This window comes from Pelecanus crispus, chromosome 8 (assembly GCF_030463565.1).
Source record: "Pelecanus crispus isolate bPelCri1 chromosome 8, bPelCri1.pri, whole genome shotgun sequence".
Classification (NCBI taxonomy): domain Eukaryota; kingdom Metazoa; phylum Chordata; class Aves; order Pelecaniformes; family Pelecanidae; genus Pelecanus; species Pelecanus crispus.
This window is the reverse complement of record NC_134650.1, coordinates 33,749,315-33,774,020: the sequence shown is the minus strand read 5'-3', so window position 1 is coordinate 33,774,020 and position 24,706 is coordinate 33,749,315. Positions and strand designations below refer to the sequence as shown.

The following is a 24,706-nucleotide window of genomic DNA, read 5'->3' as shown; positions in this document are numbered from 1 at the left end:
CGCTTCCGCTCAGCACTACTGGCTGGGGGATCTGGATGAGTGCAAATAATCACTGTAAGACGATGGGATTCAGGGTTAGAATTTTAAAAGTTTTGCTGCACACTATGGACAGAGGCAATAAGAATTATATTAAGATGTTTATTTAAATTGGTCCTTATTATTGATAGCTGAGGAAGAACATAGGGTAGTTCTGAACAAGCGGAACGGAAGAAAATTCAACTGCCACAAAGTGAGTATGATGGGCTCTCTTCTGCCCTGAGGTATACAGCCAAAAAATATAACCTTTGTGGATGACAGAAATGTATATATGCATTCCATGTTAAGAACAGAAGATTAAACTGTTTCTAAGTATTATTAAAAGATATGTGACTTTTCACAATATACTGAGCTTCATGGTACTTCATATATGGTATAGCAGAACTGTCCCAGTTCTGCACACAAAGCTGTGTGTATGGAGAGAAAAAAAATTACTGCCGCTATAGGTAGACCCTTCCATGCAGAATTTAAGGTGCAACTTGTAAAATACGGAGGCTTACTTTGAACGTTATTCCCAACAGTTTCCTTTTGGGATTAAATCTATGTGTCTATTAATAGGACTTTTTTTTCTTTCTGATTGGATGCAATAATTGGACTATATGAAGACTTCTAGTGAAGAAGAGATAAAAAGGAGCATATGATGCTAAGTAATGATAGGTTGTTTCTGTAGTCATGGCAAGCGATGCATTTAGAATACTAACAGCTTATTGACAAATGGCTTTATGCGATTTATAGATTATGAATAATACAAAAAACTTCCTGTAGAGGGACTTTTTACCTGGACACAAGTGTGATTATAAAAGATTGGCATGAGGTCTGTTCAGGAGAAAACCTGTACAGCCAAATTTGCAGCAATCGCGTATTTCTGAAATATAATTAAACCTGCCTACGTAGAAAGTAATTAAGAAGTAGAAATGTCAGCTGTATTTTGTGGTTCGTTTATAGTGGTATGGTATTTAGCCATGTTACTTAAACAGGAAGTAGGGAAAAAAAAAATCTCAGTGCCTCTTCTCCCCCGTGTAAGCCTTATATTCCTATGTTATCTGAACTCAGCCGATGGTTAACGCCTATATATAGAGACAGACAGACATTGAGAGCAAGTATCTGCTGTCTCTCAATTATTATGCTAATAAATGAAAACTATTTTTTTAAACCCTCAAGACATCTGTCCTTCAGGCCAGGAACATGGGATTTTATGGGCCGTGGAAACATTTTGGGATTTAAAACAGACTTCTTTACAACTTTCATACTGTGGGAGGACATCAATGCATACGAGAACCAGCTCTCCACTCTGCAGTAATGCCTTGTTGGCTTCAATAATGCAAGCAGATGCTCCAAAATTTCCTAATGGAATAATTTAATTTAAAAAAAAAAAAAAAAATCCCTGATGGTTCAAGTCTGCTATTGCTAAAGAAGATACAGAATGCTGGAATCTCTCGAGGCACAAGGTTAACTGCCACATCTAGCTTTATTTCCGAACAGAAAACCCTCGCCCCCCGCCGAGCTGTATAAATAACACCACAAACAAAGAAATGCTGGGCTGAGGAGCCTTCCGCAGTTGTTTACCTCCGAACCTCACGAAGTTAGAGACGAGGTTTAAAAGCCTCAAGCGGCAGAGAAACAGAGGTGAATGCCGGTCAGGCAGCAGCCCGTGACTCGGGCGCCTGATTTTGGGAAAGCCTTGCTGCCAACAGCTCTCGCTCCCGCGAACAAGTGTGACACGGGCACCTCGGCAGGGGACTTCAGCGAGCAGAGGAGTATTTTCCCCGGGAGAAGGCTGGAGCGTGGGAAGCTCCCGCTGTCTCGGGAACATAACGGGGCGCTGCCACCGTGACCCAGGTTCCTGCAGGCTGGGACCCCCCCAACCCGAGCTGCCCCCGCTCGCCCGCCCCCGGCGTGGCTGCGGGCTCCCGCCGGCGTCCGCCCCGCAGCCCCGAGCCGCCGCCCGCGGCTCCTACCTTCCAGCACCGAGCAGAGTTGGTGCGGGGCCATTGTCTCCCGGCGGGCCGCGGCGGCGGCGGCGGCGGCGACTCCGGCGGCGATCACCGGCGCTCCATGGCCGCGGCCGGGCGCGGCGGCGCCCCCCGCGAGGGCGCTGTGGCCCGCGGCTACGGCTGGGCCGGCCCCCGCCCGCCCGCGGCCATGCCCGGCGCCCCCGCGCGGGGCGCGCTCAGCCTCCGCCTCCGCCCGCGCCCGCCGCCGCCGCCGCCGCGCTCAGTCCCATGCAGAGCGGGGCGCGGCGGGCTCCGTCGGCGCCGGGCTGCCCCGGGGGCGGGGAGCGGGGCGGCGGCTCCCCCTCAGGCGCCCTGCGCGCAGCCCGGGCAGCTCCCAGCCCGACTGGAGCGGCTGCCGGTAAGCGGAGCTCATTTAAGATGTGAGGGGTGTTTGCCTGGGTGAGCCGCTTGTACGCATGTGCCCGCCCCCCGCGGAGCCCCGCAAGCAGCCACAGCCGCAGCCGGCGGGGCCGCTGTGCTCCTCCCGCCCGGCCGGGCGCCGAGCCGGCGCGGCGGCGGCCGTCCTCGCCTCGTCCGTGCGGGGAGCCGGTGGCGGCCCCGGGAGGCGCCCCGCCCCGGTCCCCCGCCGTGCACCGTGCCCCAGGCCCCCCTCCTCCCCGCCCGTCTGCCGGGCTTTCGCCCCCTGCGGAGCGGGGCCCGCCGGTGCTGGCCCCCCGAGCGCGTCCGCGGCGACCGGGGCGGAGCGGGCGAAGGCGTGCCGGCCCCGCTCCAGGACACGGGGGCTCGGGGGAACCCAAATCCCGGCCGCCCGCCTTTGTTTGGGATCCGAGTGGGGTCCCGGTGGGGTAAAAGGGAGCCGGTGGTCCCCTTCGTCGTCTTTTCCTCCCCTTCTCCCCCTCGCTGGTGGCAGGGAGCCCGCGCGGCTCCCGCCGAGCGCCGTGCCCGGCTGCCTGCCTGGCTGCAGCCTGCTGCCCGCAGCTCCGGCGCCGGGAAGAGCCCGTCACACGCTATTGTGCGGCTGTCGCCTGACAAGAGTGACAGCTAAAATGGAGCTATTACTTTACAAGAAGTTAATAAAAAGGCGCACTTAGCCTGCTGCCTGCCCTGGCTCCCATCCCTCCGGTTATCCATCACAGCGGCTTAGCTTGCGAGGGGAGGTGTTACTTGAAGGGCCCGAGGTGGGGGCAGGTGGCCGTGGCGGGGACGGGGGTGCCCGCCAGCCCCGGGGGCAGGGGTGACCGCCAGCCCCGGGGGCAGGGATGGCCGCCAGCCCCGGGGGCAGGTGGCCGTGGCGGGGGCAGGGGTGCCCGCCAGCCCCGGGGGCAGGTGGCCGTGGCGGGGGCAGGGGTGGCCGCCAGCCCCGGGGGCACGGGTGCCCGCCAGCCCCGGGGGCAGGGGTGACCGCCAGCCCCGGGGACAGGGCTTCCCGCCGGGCGGGGCGGGGAGCCCGCGGCCAGCAGACCCCGCCGCGGGGGCAGCCCGAGGGGGCCGGGGCTCCGCGTCCTCCCGGGCACCTCGGAGCTGGCGATGGCGGGTGCGTGAGGGCAGGAGCCGCTGCTGTTGCGGACAGCCGGGAGCACGGCCGCGGGAGGCTGCCGTACCCATAGGCTGCGTGTGAAATTGTAGCGACACATGTAAGCCCATTAGAGATTTTTTTTTTTTTTTTTTTTTTTTTAAAATCTCCCATAGGCAACACGCGTTCGAGTATCGCCGGGCATTTCGTGTGGGGCGTCTTTTCCTCAGAGCTGCCGATTAGGCGAGGCTGAGCGCTTTTGCTCAGGCTGCCGAAGTCCTGAAACAAGGCGAGGTCTGGGGCGAGCTTTGGGCAGCGGGCGGGGGCGGGCCGAGCCCTCCCGCGGGCCGCAGGGGCCGATGCCAGCGCGCCTTGCCCGTGCCCGTTCCCGGGAGGGGCCCCGGCCCCGCCGGCACCGGGCTCCCCTCCGCCCCAGGGCGGCCGTGCCCGCGGCTGCCAGGCTGCACCGCCAGGGAGCCGGGCGGCACGCCGCTGTCCCAGCTCAGGCGCCTTGTGGCAGCGATTTGGGGCCCACTCGATTTTGCAAACTAAATGAGATGCGGAATTGCAACTTGCGATGCCGTCTGCTTACGGAGCCGGGGCCGCTCCCTGCGCTCCCCACCACGGTTGTGAGAGGGGCGGCTCCGCTTTCCTCGTGGTTCGGGGCTACGCGTTTGACTGTTAAATTCTTTCTGCAGTGTTCAAAGGTCAGTATATCCTGTGAGAAAAGGTCATCCTCTTGCTTCAGCGGATCAGTTAAACATTTCAGGCTCTCCAAGTGAGTGCGGCTGTGGGTGAAGGCGAGTTAAGCAAGGGGGGGGGGGGGGGGGGGGCGCGCAGGGGTGGCCCGGCGAGACCTTGTTGTAAGGGTCCTGAGCCTTTCTGGGTATTAAAGAGCCAGTTCAGTGTTCTGAGAAGCTTGATGAAGTATTAAGCTTGATGCGCTGGCAAAAATCCCAAGTTACATAATTCTATTATTCCGCTTACTCGAATTGTCCTTACAATTTCAAACAGGGATGCTACAGTCCTTCTCAAAGGGTAGCTTCCCCATGGATTGTTAAAGAGCTGCTGTGTTCCAGCAGAGGATAAAGCACTTTCTCTCCTGCTCACCTCTTAACTGTGTTTTTATAGTGGTGTTCTGAAATGTTCAATTATGTAGTGACAACCTCCTATATTAAGTGCAGTCCTCATTAGGTGGCTCTACTTTGCATTTTTTTTCTTTACTAACAAAAATGTTTACTGTAGTAACTCAAGAAAATGTCTAACAGACTAATAATTTCTACTGTATCTGTGCATCATCCACCTTTCTTTTTATCCTTTCTGTGAGTACGTAAGCACAAAATTAAAATCTGACTATGCTGCTGCGCAGCTTGTTAGGAGACAGGACTGCTTCCCCCCCCCCCCCCCTTTTTTTTTTTTTGGAATGCACAGTGTAGCTGATGGCAAAATTTGGCTCGGATATTTTTATTACTTGTGCTGACACAAGAAATGAGAGAACTAGCCTGAGTCTCAGATCTCAAGCTGAATCTGCATTCAGGAAAACTATTTGTGGTCAATTGTCTCACACCAAAGAAACAGAAAAACCCGGTAGTATCTCGTGCTCCATGCCAGTTGGTAGTAATTGCAAAGACCCATCTCCTGCAGTCAATTTAACTGAAAAGTTGAACTTCTAGCTTGCCCATCAGAAGGTTGAGCAGAGCTGTTGCACACCAGGGCTGCGTCAAGCTGTCACTGCGGGAGACACACATAGTAGCATCAGCTCAGGGATGTGGGGCATATTCTGCCATCGTTTACTGCTGCTTTCAGAGAAATTCCTCACATGGCCATCATCCCTGTCGCTTTGTCTTGCTCGAGTTCTTGTCATAGGTGGTGCTTTAAAGTATTTCATAGTAAACTAGTGACAGGTCTGAAGAAACTTTCACTTCCCATTTTCCCAGCCTGCAGAGTGCTGGCTTCCACGGAAGCAAACGCTGTGCCACCGGGCCAAGCCTGCAGTAAGCTTCAGTTAAACTTGAATCTGGGAGCCAGAAAGGTTGAAGATAGCTTTTGGACAGCCAGTTGTGTATTGTTCTGTGGCTCTGTTGAGTCATCGTGATTATTTTTGAATGGGAGTAGTTCCCAGAAGGCAGTGGGACTGCTCCTTCTGATGCAGGTAAATACCTGCATGGACAGTTAAAGAACAAGCAGTTCTAATAGGTGCTTTGCTGCAATAAAAGTCTTAAATTTCCATTATTAGCACTGGCTTTGCCTTCTCCCACCAGTTCTTCCTTAAAACTTCCTTTGGTTTGCTGTTCTGCTGGAAGCTTTAATATTACCTAAAGTATTTGCTGCTCTGGAGTAGCAGACTGTACATCACAAATAGCCTTAGACCAGCAGTTTTTTTACTATGTTTGAGGCTATCTGGATATTGTTTTTAAAAGAGGTTGCAAAAATACAGATGTCATCAGTGAATAATTATGAAAGGAAGTTAGGAGTTACATTTCAACTCTTCTCGTACCTGGCGTTGTCAATAGGATTTAGGTGCATTTGATAAATCTTAATGATGTACAATTTCTAATTAGAAAATGATAGAAAGTGCCTCTTAGTGTGGCAACATAATATGTAATAATACATAAATACATATAATTGGCTTTGCTATTTACTACTGAGTTAAGAACACTGCAAACTTTCAAATAGTCATGAAGAACACGGATAGTCTTCAGAAAGCTCACTGCGCACTTCTCTGTTTGCTAGGCAATATCATTAGCTCTGAGTATTAGAATATACCTACAAACTTTTCTGGCTTGAGTCAGGAAATTCAGGAATTTCGGAATAAGGTTAGCATATATTTTACAATTTTTATGGATTGTATCATAGATAGGATCACATTTTTCATTGAAGACAAGGAATTAATTATAAAAATAGTGCTGTGGGGCTGATTATTTTCAAAGTGACACCTGAGGCCGATATTACTAGTGTCTCAACAAAAAGATCTTGTCACCAAAATGGAAAAAAAAAAATAGAATGGATAATAGGGCTACTGAAACAGCATAACAATATTTCAGATTTAACATCTCTATTGCTCTCGATTTCTTGACATACTTCTGTCTCTGATAAAAAAAATTGCCCATCCCTTTAAAATGCCTTTGAATTGCAGATGTTTTTGTGGAATCACTGGCCTTAATACTATTTATTTGCAAAGTTTGAGATGATTTTAAGCACAATTTTTATTTGCTGGATTTTTAAAAATAATTCTTTTGGTTATTAATACCTTCAGAACTGGCATAGTTAATGCTTTTGCATTGTTTTAACAAAACTAAGCTCTGATGATTATAATGTAGTAGAAACTTACAGATTGCCTTCTCCTGTTCTATTTAGGTATCACTTACTTGAAAGTAGTTATAAAAGTCCTAAACTGACTTGGTGCATTTATAGTGATTACTTTTCAATTAATTGGAGCAACTATTTTTAATAAAGCTGTCTGTTAAGAACGATGGCCTCATCATAGGGGGAATATCATGCTATATAGAATACACCTATTAATCTGCAGCAGAAAAGTTGGTTCTTTTGTTGGGGGATTATAGCGCATTAATGATAAATCTGGTAGCATGATTCAGTCTTAAAGCTTCTCATGGAAAATGAGAACAAAGAAAGATGGTATTTTAACAGCCATCTGTCAGTTGGCGTGTCAACAGTATTTTTATATAGGTGAGATTTCACACTGAAGAAGCCTTCCAATAGCATTTCTCACCAAGGCTGTGTTATGGTGGACGGATTTTGAAAATTTATGTAGCTAGAACTATCTCTCACTTCTCAGTTACTGTGACAATCACCTGGAACTACACTTTCTAATTGATGCTGCTTTCTTAAACTTACTGGTGGAAGGGTAATAACCTTACCCAAACATATTTTTCATGCTTATAGAGTAGAAAACCAAAGTATGACATGAAACCTTTGACAAGAGGTTTAGCAGTTAACAATATTTAATGCCTTAACTGAAAGTAGTATATATACTATTGTGAGCCAAGCCAGGAGTAGGTAGAATCTGTGGTAAACTTTATTATAAGAAAGCTATTAAAGCACCAATAATGGAGCACTTATATAAAAGTGATGCAATGATGCACTACTGAGCATGCAAAATACTTTAAAGCAAAAGATATCGAGTTCATTGTTTTGTTAACTTGACAACAGCTTAAACGTCAGCACGAGGTTATTTCATTCCCAATTGTTTTTCCAAAAAATGTAAGGAAATTGCTCATCTATGTTTATTATATTGTGATACAGGGCTACAGACAACTTTGCTGCTACAGTGGATTTATGTGTTCAGCCTTATTCTCCAACCATCTGAAAAAGACAGGAAAATACATCGAATTGTGCTTCCTCTTAATTATGAAATCAGTTATTACTTTTGCTGGCAGGAGCAAATTCTATCGATGGGGTTTAAAAAGTCCAATAGCATTAAGTATTTATCTGAAAAAAATCTTACCTCTTCATGCCACTCAGAGAAATATTAAAGGTGTGCATCGGGGAAATACGCTATCCTGAATAGTGAGAGTAGTGTAATACGAGGGTCTCCTTTGTTGGAATCTGATCAGTTCGCATTAGAAATACCTAGTAAAACTTCACAGCGTAGTAGACCGCTTATCGGTACTTTTCTGACTTTTGGCTCAGTGCTGCTGTATGAATGGGTCACTGTTCAGCACTGCCATGGTAACAAGTTGTTTGACTGTGATTCAGGGTGGACGTAATCGGTTCAGCTTTGTACATGCTCTCTCTTTTCTATGCCTGTATTGCCAAGCAAAGGTAGTGTTACAGGACAAGCACCGGACCGGAGGAGATACAGGCAATCACCTCTGCAGTAGGTAAGACCAACACGTTGTAGTTTGTTGAGAAAGTGCGTTCTGGTTTACCAAACAGTATTTATTAGGAGTGCAAGTTGACAGATTTAAATGCACAATTAATCATGTAAACTCATATCACTAAGAAATAACTATTAAATAAAAGCATGATTATTTTTAGAGACTCTTCCACGATCCAAAGTACACTGAGCGATTGTAACATTATTACCATTTTAAAAATAGAAAGTTGAGCTACTCGTCTTATGTAATTACTACAGCCTTAGGAAATTTGGGCATAGTAGTGTACATAGATAACGTACATTGCTTATTCCGAGCGTCCTATTATATTCTTAATTTAATCTTTGTATATCTTATCCCTTAGCAATAAATTTTAGGGAGTTAATCCTTATTCTCCTTCTACTTACTCTCCTTCTACTCCACAATGTTTCTTTTAACTTCTTTAAAAACAAAGCCAAACAAAAAACCCCCATACCTTTCTTAGAAGTAAAAAAAAAAAAAAAAAAAAAAAAGTTACATTCATAATGACTTTAGGCCTTTCTAAAATAAATGTGGTTATAGTTTAATTATAAAAGCCGTTTATGTAATGCTGATATATTTTTATGATTTTAATTTTTTAATGCGTTGTCTTCTCTCTAGAACTAACACACATAAATACCGCATCTATCCCATGATGAGCTACTGAACTAGCATCAACATTGCAGGTTCCTTCTAGTTCTCCAATTCCTAAATTCTTTAACTATGGCACAAATGGATTTAAACAAAGAAAAATACAGACAGGTTGAGCACCATTTAGTACAACCAAAATAATTAACGATCAAGTCATCTGAGAAATTGCTCAAGCTTCATTTTCAGAAATGCAGGTTGTTTTGCAGGAATGTATAAATGACAAGACCAAGTGGTACAAAGTATTCTGCTCGCTGAAATGCTAAACTTTATTTACACAACTGTCTTTCTATCAAATATTACTAAAGAATTGGGATACGTAAACAATGGTACATGCAATTTCATCTCTTTACTAAGAAAAATAAATTTACAGTTCTGTTAAATGAAGACCAAACGCTATTATGTACAGTCTGTTAACTGAAAGGCCTTGAGAGACATTCAGGTCTAATTTTAATACTTTCCAAATAAATACCAAATAATGCAACATTTACAAATAGCACACCAGCAGTATTTTCACGGTAATCATTTCACAAATCAGAACTTAGTATTTCAATTAAGCAAATGAGTAGCAGCTCCTTCATAATATTAAGGCATGTCACATAGCATCAAAATGGAACCGATGAGCCTCCTGTCGCTTCTCTCTGTCATCTGCTTTCTGAAAAATAATAATAAAAAAACACTTTGTGGGATCTGGGGCAATACAGTTACAGAAACGGGTTGTCAAATGTCGGAGAATGGTTGATTTTTTCTAAGTCACTCATTTGACAAAAAGCAAAAAGCTTAGTAAAAGGCCCCGATAATTAGCTTTTAAATGATGTCAGTTTGAAATAGCAATAATCTACTCAAAATTGGCTTCTGCTGTTAATGCTCAGCTGTTTTAGTATTTATGACCCATTATTTTCTATTATTCCTAATAATGCTTTTTTTAAAGGAATATTTGAAAAACAAAGACTGTTTCCTAGTATGCATTTATTTCGTCTGTATTATAAATACAAGATTAAATGACTCTCGATTAACTGTTAAGTGTCATCTATGTTACACTTAAAAGGTGATTCTTTTTAAAAAATTCTGTTAAATACAAATTGAGACAAAGGTGGCAGTTCAACCAACAATTAACAGCATCCAGTAGGTTAAAAATGTTCCATGTTTTTGTTTGTGTTACGAAAATGTGAGGTAGGATGCATTTCCCTGCTTATTTACACAGAACACACATTGATCTGCTGAAAGAATAATTTGGATGGTGCTTGGAAAAAAAGAAACGTATTTAAATTGCACCTAAAATCCATGTAATGTGTAAAAACACGTCCTCTCCCACAAGCCTCCTCTTGTGCTCTAAAGCAGTGATGGATTATGAAAGCACTTATTAAAGGATTTTTCAACACATAGTGTGAACTTTTCTAGAAAACTGTGTTTTTGTCATGACAAACAGTATGTGTAAATCCTAGCATAAGAGAACTTAGCAAAACAGATTTAAATGCTTTTTAGCTTGCTTATACCTAGCTTTTTTTTTTTTTTTTAAATTAGTAAAACGAAGAAAAGCCTTTACAGTATGCTGTTGTGTGGGCATTCAGATTTGTATCTCAGTTGATAAATATACATGACAATTTTGGTAGAAATCAGTGCATGTGTTCTGCCATGAAAGTTTGTCATCTGCTTTGGCTCGAGGCCAAAGATTTCCTCATCACACAACGTTTCTGTATGACAGCAACTCCATTGGATTAACTATGGATTTTACTGCATTTTGTGGCAGCAGCAGAGCTGTCAGTGGAGTTTAAGATACATCAGTCTGCCTTTTTGGCAGGGACTTTATCAATGTCAGTAGTATTCTGAATGTCGGAAATGGGGTGGGAAGAAGGGAGTGGCATACTCTTTCCTACATTGAAATGCTTCTCACATTGCACAGAATTTTATAGTCTCACTTGGAAAGCAATTTTCACTCCATTTCTTGTACGCTTCCTGAAAAAATTACTACTTCAAATTTGACAGTAACTGATACTCTGATGAATCCATCGAAACTTCTCTAGCAGTATTATCATCCATGTGTAGTGTGCACATGACTAGCCTCAAGACCACAAACCAAGTTATAAAGAATCAGAATAGAGGAATATCAAGGTCCTTAGCTAATGTAGCAGACTAGATTGTTGTAAGATGAATAATGGTGTAAATTATTCCTCAATTTCTCTTTCATTTGATGTATCAAAACTAAAAACTAGTAACTGATATTTAAAAGCTTTTTTTTTTTTTTTTTTAAGGGATCCAAAATTTCTATGGCATGACAGAGAAACATACTATCCCTAAATCCTACAGTTACTTAAACAATACAATACTTGGCTGGTAGATGAATGTATAAGAACTATTGTAGACAAAGGGCTCCTACTACTACTTCTCTGCAGGGGTCAAAGTACATGGTTTATTGTAACTGCTGAATAAAACACTGCAGCTTACAGACAGATACATCCTCTGGGGGAAAAGAAGAGACTGTAACTGCCAGTACCTTTCCCCTTCCTTTCTTTGCTATAGGTACTCTAGAGTCTGTAAGGGAAAACAGCATTTAGGCAGACCAGTATTTTTACGAGAGGATTACTGGAAGAGGCAGTAAACCAAGAACGAGCTTAGAAACAAGGAACTCCTGAGTTTCACTCCCAGTCACGTCAGAGATGCACAATACAGCCTTGGTCAAGATTCTTACTTGTTCTGTACCTCAACCATTTCTTCTAAAAATTGGGAAGGTAAAAATCAATAGGAGGGCACTGGAAAATCACAGGAATTAACAAACGTTTATACAGTACTCTGAAAACACACACAATTTATCCAAATATTTATGCCTATTTTGAGCATGATGCAGCTGTTGGAAATGAGTTTATAATATGACCTATACACCACCTCATTCACATATACCTAATGGGGTTTAAAATGGCTCAGAAAGCACTCACTCTGGGCCGAGTGCTTCTTTAAATTACAATACGAAGGATTGTTTTAAACATTGACATTAAATCTCCATTTCTCCAGGTGGAATTATACATAGTTAATCCTTCTGCAACTCGAAGTCCAAGTATTTTTTCTCCTAATCTTGTTGTTTAAGATGTGTTGGAGAGAGTTAACCCCAGCCAGTGCATAGTCCTAGCCACCAGCTAGCAATGCTTTCTTGGTACAGTAGGACATGCTAAGGACAGTCATCATAAACTTTGTATTTCTTTGCTTTGTGTGTTTTATTTAAATATGAAGCATGCGCAAAGCCTACCCGAATGTTTAACAAGGTCATTTCATTTCCACAAGCACAAAATAACAAACAGTTCTACCATGTCAAAATGTGCAGTAATTTTATTTGACAGCTAAGATTATGGTTTGGGTATGTAGTAGCATTTATTGGCAATCCTGCCAGTTGGATATGATTGTGAGCTGAGCATAGTTAAGAAAAATGGGAACGCATTTCTTTTGTGATATGAAAGGCCCCTTTCAAAATGCTTCTTCAAATCAATGGATTTCTATACACTGCATGTATAATTCAGAGAGCAAAGCAGCCAATATGCACATGATTGACTCCCTATACAGTCTTGAATGCTAATGGCAGTTGCAATCAGCAAAGACAGATACAGAAAAAGAGATGTTTTCCTTATTTTTAGATTACCGGCAGAACTCAAGGTAAGTAAACTGAGTTTACGTTCTATTTTCCAAAACAGTACTCCTTAAAACTCTGCAAAATCGAAAGCTTGGATATGAAACAAACCAGTCTCGTTTAGTTAGGAATAACAGCTGAGTGGCAAGAGCTTATCCGTGTTGCTCTTCATTTCCCTTTTTAAGTGTCTTAGAGCTTACATAAAAACAATGCCAATTTCTAAGCTTGCAATAAATACTGAATTAATAATAAACACCTTTTGGGAATTAATGCAGTCTGTGTCAGAAACTATACTGTAGAAAACTAGTCAAAAACCCAATGTACAAGACTGTAAAATATTAGGAAGTGTTAAATAGTATAGAAAATATAGGAAAAAAATCTAGTTAATTAAGCTTACCTTTTCTTGCCAGTGTAATATGCCAATTATTGCCAGGATGAAAACGCAGACACCAATTAAGGCTATAGCTGTTAGCAGCACAATGTTACTTGGGGTCAGATACAGCTTGGCACTCCAGCTATACAAAAGAAGAAAATACAAGGAAACATTAATACGCAGAAAACAGATTTAACTTACAAAGATGAAAAGAGCCTGCTAGTGTGAGACAGGTAACAACTTGGTCTACGGAAACTAGTGGCTATACATATGAGACTGAAGCGTAATGGTGTTTATTTGGAAATATATGGCTTAATATAACGACTTCCAGGTAATGGAAGACAGCACTTGAATGTTGTGGGGTCCTGAGGCTCACTTAACGCCCTTTTTGTACTCCAGGCTTCCTGTCATGGGAAAGCTCTCAGCAGGAGGCTCTATGTTGAGGCAGCACTGAGGCCTCTCAGGAAACAACATATTTATGTTAAAAAAATATTATATAAATTTAAGACGTGTTTATTAAAAAACCTGATTTCTTCCGGGGATTCTATCCTCTGCTATTCTCCAGTGTCCATAAGCTTACTATGTAGGAAAGCAAAAATAGTTTAAGGATAAGACAACAGAAAAACTTCTGCATAACACATACCTTTAAATACCTCAACACTATAAGTAAATTTTCTTCATCTGGCACATGTTATTCCTGTGGTTGTTAATTAGCAACTCAAGTGGCACATCACTTCTCAACTGTTATTTGTCCTATAGTAACATTAACTGCTGAACTGATGTCAGAATCATTTCTGCATGATAAATGCAACTGACCTCAGTAGTAGATCAAGCGGCAAAAAGCAGCAGGAATACACGGCTAGTGATTTCTCTAATAGCAAAGAGAGAAACATGCTCTCTTTCTGGGATAAACATTTTAATTGCAAAGTGAATTCAGTGTTCAAGCTCTTGTGTAACCAACCCATTCACCTTAAACATCCATACCTATGGCAACAGATACTGCATTCAGAAGGGCTGAACGGAAGCTTTTATATGCAACTAGACAGAAATTGCATGTTTAGTGAAACAAAATGCTTGTTTCAATCATTACCATGCTTGCAATTTGTCAAAAAGAATGTTGGTAAATCTAGCATATATGCCATTATTTACAGGAGTTGAGCTGGTAATACATTTGGATTGTTTGTATGAGCTGGTAATAGATTTTGATTGTTTATGGGCACTATCTACGAGTCTGTGTAAACACCTGAGAACTATTCTGCCAATTCACAGAGGCAACTACATGTACAGAACCGACCCCCCAGCCCCGATGGTTCTTAAATTTACTTTCAATACAAGTGACTATTTTTACACACATAACGCCTAATTTAAACTCTGTATTAATGTAACTTTGTGGAGTGCAAATCAAAACGATGAAGTTACCTTCGAGGAACATTATGAGGAAAGGGGATGACTATAAGCTGGGAGTTTGGTATGATAGCTGTCCATTCTTGTTTTCTTGTGGACTGAAAGAAAAACAAAGGCTATGTCAATTCCTAACCAACCAACACACTTAAAAGCAAAGAAAATTCTCGGATGAAACATATTAAAGGAGAAACAAAAAAAACCCAGTCACTCTTTTTTTATTTTAAATGTGATTAGTCCCTTATGTTTGTATAAACCTTTTATTCTAAAAGCTCTGAAGTGCTTTTAAAAAAACAACAAGAAAGTAAAAAGCAACATAACTATTGCTGACATGAAACACAGCATCTGCTTAAAAAGTACAAAGCAACAACATAACAGGGAAAGAAGAAAAGAACCAATTCTACAGAGGAGGCAGGCAAAGCAATTACCCAAATCAGAATTTGGCCAGTACGCTAATTCTAATACCTCACTTTTTAAAGTAGTACCATCAGATCTTTAAAGACTGAAAATGGTCAGGACCCTACTTTTATGTTTCATCTGAAGATTAGATAATCACGGTAATCTCCACCTCCCATCACAGTGATCATGGTTTTATCAGTGAGGCAGAAAGGATTATGTGAGTTTACGGGCCAGCCAGACCAAGCCCAGGAAGTCTTACAGCTGAGACCATAGTAATTGAACCCTCAGATCTAATACACGTTTACCATATAAACAAGCACTACATGCCTCTGCTAACACATACAGACAGCTTCAGTCATCTTTTGGTCTTAGTGGTAGCTTTGGAGCTTATACACCCCTCCCAAAACCAGGCATGCAAGATTCTTTTTGGTGAACTTTTCTGTATTCAAACTTACTGCTTTGATATTCTTGCTTCGGGGGGTGTGTGTGTCCCTAGCAGTATTTCCATCCAAACTCTATTAGGAAAGGTAACACCATAAATATTGGCTTGAGAATCTTAAATCTCGACTAACCTTTTCTCCTAAAGGACGAGGAATGCCAACGTACAAATGGTCGAGGAAATTAGCACTACGTCCCAAACCTAGCACATTGTATGGCAACTGGAGAGCAAAATGTGCTGACTGGCTAAGCTGTCCAGCTGAAATAAATTTAGAAAAGAAGCCCAAGTAAGTATTTTTGAAAAACAACCAGCCAACCCCAAACCCACCAACTTTCTACATGAATACACATTTCAGAATCAGTAATAAAAATGTTTAAAAAACTTCAACCAACCACATGATTATTTAATTCTTAAAGGCTCAATCCCACGTTTCCAAACTACTTGTGGGCACTCACTTGGAGAACAGCAGAAATGCTTTCGTTTTCCAAGTAAAATGATTCTTTTGAGCACCGTTTCTATGTTAAACTAAGTCTCTACTATTTATTACAAGTTGAAAGGAAATCAGCTATCCGCATGTATTTTGATGTGAGTAGTGTCAAGTCTTCTGCCCTATTGATTTACAAGCTCAGACTCAACATGTGAAGGTTCACTTTAATTCTTATTAGTGTTAATCAGTAACTACCGGTTTTTCTTGTGTCACAGAATTAGCTAAGTAAATTCTCATGAACAAAGTCTCAAATAATAAATTGATTTAATGACAACAGGATTACAGTGGTTGCAAGTTAGGTCCTAGTGAGAGCATGTAATTATAAATAATTGAAGGAGAGACTGTAAGGGAAAAATAACGTCGTTTCCTGAAAAGGCAGTAGGGAAACAGACAAGTGTTGCAGCTATCAACAGGTTCACTAACATCCCATTTCCAAAGTATCCAATTATTCCATTTAAATAAAAATCTTGTAATCTTTTAATTTCTGCCAAACTGATTCAGATCCTGTGTAGATTCTTTGTTCATTCTCTAGAAAGCCTCTTAGTAAGTGATCTGGTTCCAGAGCAGGAATGATCTCAGCACCTCATCACCACCACAGTGAATTCAGCCCGTCACCAGATTAACAGAAATGAGTTCAAGGGATACTTGACAACCACAAGTACGTTTACGTGACCAACAGAAACAGCTTTTCACAAAGATATAATGTACAGCCAGTATTTTTTAAGTGTCAGATTCTTCTCTGCTTTGACACCTGACAGATTATGCCTGAAATTGGAAATTACACGTTAAAAGCGACAAAACATAACGGAATGTGAATTAAAGAACACGAATTCACATTTTGTAATGAATTTACAGCCAACTCCTTTCTACCTCTCTACACTTTCATCCAAAACTGAAAGTTAGTATTTTGCTTCAGACAACTGGCTGTTGGCCATGCTAGCTGCACTGCATCTTGCACAGTTGCAGTAAACGGGGGGAAAAAAACTCCCAACCAACCACCACCACAAGTTCTTTGGCAAAGCCAAACACCCTTTCAAGAAAAAACAAGCTCCAGAAGTGATCCCAGTGGGAAGTCTCTGGGAAGTGGCTGTACAAGAGTATTATAAAGGCTGTTACACCAAGGGACTACGAAGATACGACACCTTTCAGAAGCAGCTCTTCAGCTTTTGTATCCTCTTATGGGGGACAAACTACTTCATATATTGGATGATGGTAATTCTGAACCCCTAATTCAATACAGTGATTACTTCATGGTTCTATTTTTCTGAGCCTCCCCGCCCTCCACCAGCTTTTTAGGAAGAAGCTGGCCATATGCTGTCAGACATGTCTTGAAGCAGGCCTGTTTAATCATGAGGTAAATATTCTGTCTTATTGTAGTTTTAGCGCTATGATAATGTTATTTAAAAAGGCAAGATAAATGTCAACTAAATACACTTAGATGAGCTCTGCAAAAAAAAAAAAAAAATCAGGTTGATGCAGTTACCTTTTTGTTAAGCTAAAATGCTATAGCAAAAAGAGACAATAACAGTCTTCCTCAAGATTAGGCATATTTTAGGTTTACTTTTTCCCCATGGAGAACCATGAAATGAGCAAGAAGACATGGACTTATTTAAATAGGATTTGTACTTTCAGTCCTCTGTTGTGAGGGCAAGGGGTACTGTGTACATCGTTAGGTGAATTCCTAGATTATGGACTCTGTGGCAGACAGCATTAGCTGTACAGCTTTTCTCTTTAAGAACGGGGATTTTTCTAACAAGTTGAGATACCAGTGGAGGACTTGAGTCTTGAGCCTGTCCCTGCTTTGTCACTGACTTCCCTTACATGATCTTGGCTAAATTGCTCAGTCTCCAGGTCTCAATTTCCAAATCTGAAATTTGAGTAATTCTCAAATTAGAGTAAGCACGTAATATCTGAAAGCACTGGTTACCAATGTAAAGATAGCAAGGAACAAAGGTAGGTTTATTAAGTTTCACTTAGTTATAAAAACAAACAAAGTATGTATTAGCTGATCATGCTAGAACATAATAAAGAATTTTCTTTACAAATTTTCTTCACTAATGCTGAATTTTGAAGCACTTTTCCCAAAAGAACAAGGTGCTGCTGTAGTATTTAACATGGAAAAGCTTTTAGAATGACTTTTGAGTGAAATATTTAGGATTATGAGGAGACTGCAACAGAGATCTTCCGTTTTTCTTTCATCATACAAATGAAATGAATGTCAACTAAATTAAAAGAAATAAAAGAAAATGTCATACACAGTGTGCAGTCAGCCTTGAAGAGGTTAGAGAGTCAGATACTGCAGCTAGAATTCTTAAAAGCATTGAATAATTTCATGGCTACTAACACTGGTTCTTATGCCTACTAAGATAAAGATAATGAAATCTTATGCTTCAGGATGTAAATAGATCATTTGCAAAGGTCAGAAAGGAATGTTTTCTTCTACATAGCAGGCAGAAAATGTGCACGTACCTTTTTTATTTGCCTTTAAAATTGGGCATTAGCAGCTAAGCAGGAGTTGGGATGATAGTATATCAAAGGTTCTAATTTACTTTAAGGCTGACTACAAATATGAGATCTTTGAGACTATTTCTTGCTTTACTCCACCTACATCTATCATAAATTCTGTAAGAGTTTGATGGTTACTCAAATGTTCCACTTAGAATTGCAAACAAGTGATTAAGAATGACAAGTGTTCATCTGAGAAACATAAAAACCTTGAATAAAGATTAAAAATAAAGAGAGAAATTACAGAGAGTACTGTTAACAGTATATTGTAATTTCTGAAGTTCTCAGTCACCAGTAATTAATTTACTTATGAAAATATTTCAAATTGAATTTAAATAGCAACTCTAGCTATTTGCTTTCTTGTCAAACTATTGTAAACAGTTTTATACTTGTCCCAAGGAGATTTGAAAATATTCCATCTTCAAGCAGGAAGGTGGGATTTATTTCTTATACTAAGATTGTTCTTTAAGCTTTTGGAAGTCTGCAAGGAAGATGGAGAAAGCGGCTGTTGCTTCACAGTTCGTTTTGCTTCATCAGTAGAACTGTTACTATAAACAAGAATTCAAAAACCTTCTCCCGTTCATGCTGTACATTATTACCTTTTAATACTACTTTAAAGTAGTAACTTTAAAAGTAACAATACTATGTCTTTTGCCTTATGCTTCTTATTTCAAAAAAGTTATGTGGAAGTACCCAGATATATCATGGGCTGTGGTATTGGTGTAGGTGTTGGTGTTTATATTTTTGTTTTAAATCATAAGTCACTAAGATTATTGCTTCAAAAACCTTGGGCAGAGTAAAAAACCTCAACATTCTAAGACGTGGTCTTCACTGGTTTCAGCCTGTCAGAGACCACGTTTTTAAGAAATAGTTAATGATGTTGGGCAGCCAAACCTTCCAATATTTTGCAGAGTTTGATATTCAGAAATCATTCTGAACATCTCGGAATCAATCTCCTTATTTTTGAAGTCTGGCATATAGAATTTGAAGCAATACATATCATTAACCTTTGAAAGCCTTGTCTGAAAAACAGACTGATGTGTCGTCTATGACGCATACTGTACTTGTTCTTTTATATCTGAATTAAGGCATTTCCCTTCTGTTTCCGTTATACTGCTGTAAAAGTGCTGAAAGCTTAAGGGTAGTGCAATATGCCCTGGGTTAAACTGCAGTGTCCTCAACAGCTTATTTCAGGGTGACTATACCTAAGCAGCATAAATGCTTAAATGAAGCCAATTTAACTTTATGAAGTGAAGGTGATTGCATTTACATGTAGAAGCATGCTTTCTATTGTTTCTTTAAACAGAGCCGATAATGTGTGATACTGGATTTATGAACAGCCTAGTTGAACCTACATAAATAGAGTCACAATACTGATACTGTTCAGTCAGTTTAAATAAGCTTATTTTGTGGAATAACTGAGCAAGAGTGTACAAGATTACTACACAGAGTTGAAAGACTAATGGAAACTCCAATTTCAAACCTGTGGTCTCCTGAAGTGCCATTCTTTTAATTTTTTTTATTACACTTTTCTTGACAAAATATCATTTGCATTTAAGTAGTTCATTAAAACAATTTAGACTAATTCAAAATACACTAACAATATTTAGGCTTTCAAAAGTCCCCCAAATTCAATATATTAGAGGACTGAATAGCTAAATGTACTTTCATAAATAAAAATGTTATGTCATTATTTCTTCCAGTTGCTGTATTTTCCTCTAATTTGCAAAATGATGCATTTATCACAAGCTTTAATGCATTCACCAAAATAGTAACTGAAGAGACCTGTGAAGTGTGAATCAACTTGTCAAAAACCTCCAAAATCTAACAGAGTTAGAAAATAGAACAAAGAGTTGCTTTGTTTTAGACATACATTCTTTGTACCCGTTGACAATGTAGGCAGCTTTTCTGGTAAAAAGCAGTTCATTGTGTAAAACACAGTATCCGAGTTGTAGTCTCCAGTCTCAGACTGGCATCTAAATCCTTCTGTACCATCATCTACCTTAATATAGAGGTCAACACATGAATGGCTACTTTCTTATAGATTAGATACACATATGCATCCTAGAAAACCCAAAAGGTATTCCAGAAAACTACATGCACAAGTTGCATGAATTGCTGCATAGCTGTGAACATGCATGCAACAGCCAGAGTAAGACAAAGCCAGGTCAAGAGTTAGGTAAAATTTCACACTGAACATGTGTCACTTAAGCTGCATAGTTGAAACTCTACAGTGATATTTACTTTACAGCCATTAGCAGTATTGTGCTACATTGCACACCAAAGTGTCTCCCCATCTTTTGAAGCTGGCAGCTCCTTATTTTATTTGAAAATAAACCAGAACCACTTACTGCAAAAGAAAGGGGAAATGTAACTGATAACAATGAAATACCTGTGTAATATGCATAAGAATTTACAAAGCAGCTTTTAGAAAAACCCAAAAAACCAATAACTGCACTTTTTAGAGAGTTGGAGAATTTGACTTCCATGGCTTTAGTTGAAAGCTTTACTTCAGTTTCCTTATTACTGCCTTTGGAGTTGTAGGTCACTGGTTGGAAAAAAAAAAAAATGTAGTGGAGAAAGAGCTCTTTCTGCTTAAAATCATGCAATGGCAAGTTCAACTTTCTAAGGGTTGAGGATGTCTCCCTCTTCTGACATAGCTGGTTGCCTCTTTTCATTAGTCCACACAATAGGAAGTTCTAGATTAATGCTGTATACAACTTCACCTCTCAACTTTTTCCGCAATACCTTTTTCTGGAGTTCCAGAAATAACTGGGGAAAGTGGACTGAAAGTGCATGCTTGCAACTTTGATACGTTTTACTTGCAGTGCTGCTAACACTTGTGATACTTCTGAAAGCCCAAACTCCAAATCTGATGCACTTGTATGAGAATATACGTTTCCATTAAGAATAACTTCATACCATAAAATTACAGAAGTAAAACTAGAAACTCTTTCAAAACTCTTTAAAAAAATGTAAACAAACAATAAAATTATCATATTGCTCATATTCCAACCCTTTGCACAGGGGAAAGTTGTCTAATTTGTAATGCCTAAATATCTGAAGTTTAGTAATATTGCGTGCAACATTACAAGTTCAAATAAATTTTCTAAACAAAAGGGAGTTATATAGAAAATCAAACTAGCAGGATATCCCCACCTATAGCAATCAGAAAATTGCTCTTAACAAAATTCAGCTATTCAATTATTAAATGATTCCAGCTTGTTCCATGAATACACTCTTCTTTCTATATAGTGGAATTCTACATAATGAATCCTGTGGTGTCAAATGGCTAGTGAAATTAAGCTTATCTGGCTTTTGTCTGGTACATATTGCAATGTTTATGTTTAAATGCATTACGATAATAGCTGCTAGACATTTGCATTCATCTCACAATCCAATTTGGTTAAACAGCATGAGAACTCAATGCAACAACAGGGAAGAGTAAGGAGATTTCAAAAAAACCAGAAGGGCACGACTTAACAGCATGTGAACGGTCATTCTGCCATGGAAGGTTTAAAACAAAACAAAGCAAAACCAGTAGAATGAAAGAGTTCTAAGAGGAGAATTGCAAAGGCTATCAGTCCATACAGTTGCTTAAACAAATTACAACTTGATCCATATGAGCAATTCCATGACTATTCATATGATACTATTATGCCTACGTATGGAATTGATCTCCAAGTAAACCTTAAAACATTTATTGTTCTGTTGTTCCTGGCCCACAGGTTTAATATTTTTGGTAGACACAAACTGCAGCTATGACTATTTACTTCAAACTCTACGTCTGTTGGCATATTTTTACGTTAAGAGAGAAAATTTAAGATGTTCGTAGCACAGGCTGAAACACAGAAGATATTCTCCCATTTTAAGTGGAAGTGAAAACATGAAACAATATATCAACCCGAAGCTCCAGCCAGGTCAGGCCTGGCTTGCACAATCACAAGGCTTCAAACTGGTAGATGCAAGACATGTGGTGCATTAAAAAAATATGTAAAAAATATTTTGGGTATGCCACACACTGTGCAGAACAACAGGCCCTCCCCCCAAGGGTGTCCTTATCTCAAAAATGGCAAGAGGGAGCTGTGCTTACGGCAGTGCAGAGCTACCAGCCTTATCCTTCTGTCTGTCTGCTGACAGGCAGAATTCAAGGCCAAGAATTCCTACAAAGGAGAGAAAGAGAAGGTATCTGACAGTTCAGGTGTTACACAGAAGAGGGAGAAAGGAAGCAGAAGACAGAAAAATTGGGCTGGGGTGAAAGGGGAAGGGGTATCAGAAGGAAAAACAGGGTAAAAAGATGCTGATGGCTGAAGGCAGCCTGATGTTCATAGTATGAAGTCTCTACAGGACTACCCAGTCACTTGACTTGTTCAGCCCTTGACCAGGCAACATTGCAATAGCAAATTTCAAATGCCTGTCTTGTGCTGGTGCTACAATATGAAACTGTCCTTGTGCAGTTTCTGAAAGCACTTCAGTAAGGTAACAGCTGCTCCATATTAAGTTTAAAAGTATCTGATCTTATTTATGTTGTTCTGGGTCCACAAGGACACTAGTTCTAAGAAAGTAAGTTTATGTAATGGTAATAAAATAAATTAAACCAAAACATATCAAGTAGGTAGCCTTCTCAAGAAAACACAAAGGGTCATTATTGGGACCCACTTCAGCTTGCAAAAATGACATGCCCACATTTTAGCCAAGGTCGGAACTGTTAACAAATAGAGCCATATAGATGTAATCTGCAGTAATCTAACTGGCATCAGTCATTAAGCAAAATTCTATTCAAAATCAAAGAGATTCAGCAGGGCTACTATTTCATTATCAACAATGATTTTTTTAGGATGATGAACTTCAAAAAAACCAAACCAAACACAAAACAAGAAAGCAACAAAGCCCAACAGCTTGCATATGGTTAGCTTTACTAAATTCATCTTATGCATCCTCCCCCCACTCCAAGAACAGCATTACTCTGTGCTCAACTTTAGACATTATACCCTAGTTTATGCTGTGCATTGCTGTTTTCAGGATTCAGTTGAGAAACACCATGTCAGAATATATTAGAAATTTCTTAGAAGCCAATAAAAGCCTGGAAATGCAGATGTAGAGCTGAAAATCCAGGCTGACACTTGTATTTAACTGTGGAGTCTCCTTAAAAATAACAACTCCAAAAGAAATGGGGAGTGAAGAAAGCAGATTGCAAGAAACACATCAGAAAGCATGACTTAAATTTGAGTTTGTGTACTTCTCCCAGATTTACACCTGGACCTGATCTGACCTCAAGCATAAAATTGCTTAAATATTTGAAGAAGCTGTTGCAACTGAATTTCCTCTGAGAGAGAGGAGGTCTTTGGAGATATTAACCACAGATGTAAGACCCAGTACTTCTCAATCCTAACGCTCATTTTGGCAATTGCTATTCCTTGTAGCTAATTTAACAGTATTTCTTGTTGTAAGATTACAAGTGAATTGAGCAATGTGAAAGTAAAAGCACGGAATATGCACTAATTATTATTCTGCTATCTTTTAACAACATACTGGAAAGTTAATAGGAGAGAGAATAATTCTAACAATGTTTTTAAAAAAACCTTCATAATTATGCAAATTTCCCGTAGTTAAGGCTTGGCAGTTCAAAGAACCCTAAAATGAATTCAATAAGGACAGCCATATGTGCCTTTTTATTTTACTCTTTGCATGAATATTGCATACATGAAAGATACCGTAATTCAGAACTAAAGACCTGCAGAATTAGGAAGATCAGAAGCAGAATGGTGGACATTTCTTCGAGTGCTGTATGGGTCACTTTAGCCCGGAGCTGGAAGGATAACTTAAGGTGACTGGATCGTTTGGTTTCAGCGGTCCAGCCAGTAACTGTTCCCCTGCTAACACCGGTGGCAAAGACAACAAACGGCATCAGCTGCCCTGGGGAGCGGCGGGAGGAATGGGGAGCGTTGCTTTCATTAGAAAAAGAACTATGTTGTTACTCACGTTACCTCTTGGGAAAGAGATGAATTATTTTAAAAATGTGATTAAATTATTTTAAAAATATGATTACAAACTATCAGCTTCTCTCATTATTGCTTTCATGTAATTGAAACCTTCAAATATAGATTGTTCCATGATATAAGGAACGCAAGTAAGTTGATGCAAATTAGTTTTAAAATAGTATATTGATGCCTTACTTTTAAAAGCTTAATGTGGAAAAGATGCTTTGTAGGTTTATACATGCCCCAAAAATGCCATCTGGGTTTGGTATTGCCCACCAGTACACATATATAAAAGTGTTGCTTGAGGTATTTCTTGATAGTCAAATAGAATACGACACTGATGTAACAGACTGTTTTTCAAGATAATAACCTGTAAGCCAGTAATTCTAGTTAGAATGTTTACTGAATTTTATGACTAGGACTTGTCAAAGAAGAAAGTTTAGCTACAAACTTAATGTAATAGCTTCCAAATACATGACTTTGAAAAGTTCTTGCAGGAA

At 40.4% G+C, this 24,706-nt stretch overlaps 1 protein-coding gene across 2 annotated transcripts in view; it reads right to left on the bottom strand.

The window, feature by feature from the left end:
* Positions 1–8,330: 8,330 nt before the first annotated feature.
* Positions 8,331–24,706, bottom strand: part of ITFG1 (integrin alpha FG-GAP repeat containing 1) — a 90,130-nt gene continuing 73,754 nt past the window's right edge. For both annotated transcript variants that reach the window (XM_075714970.1, XM_075714971.1), the window contains 4 exons: positions 15,367–15,491; positions 14,414–14,496; positions 13,019–13,136; positions 8,331–9,660 (listed from right to left, as the gene is read on the bottom strand). In XM_075714970.1, the coding sequence (XP_075571085.1) occupies positions 9,601–9,660; positions 13,019–13,136; positions 14,414–14,496; positions 15,367–15,491 (386 nt within the window). In that variant the 3' untranslated portion in view covers positions 8,331–9,600. The remainder of the gene's footprint in view (positions 9,661–13,018; positions 13,137–14,413; positions 14,497–15,366; positions 15,492–24,706) is intronic.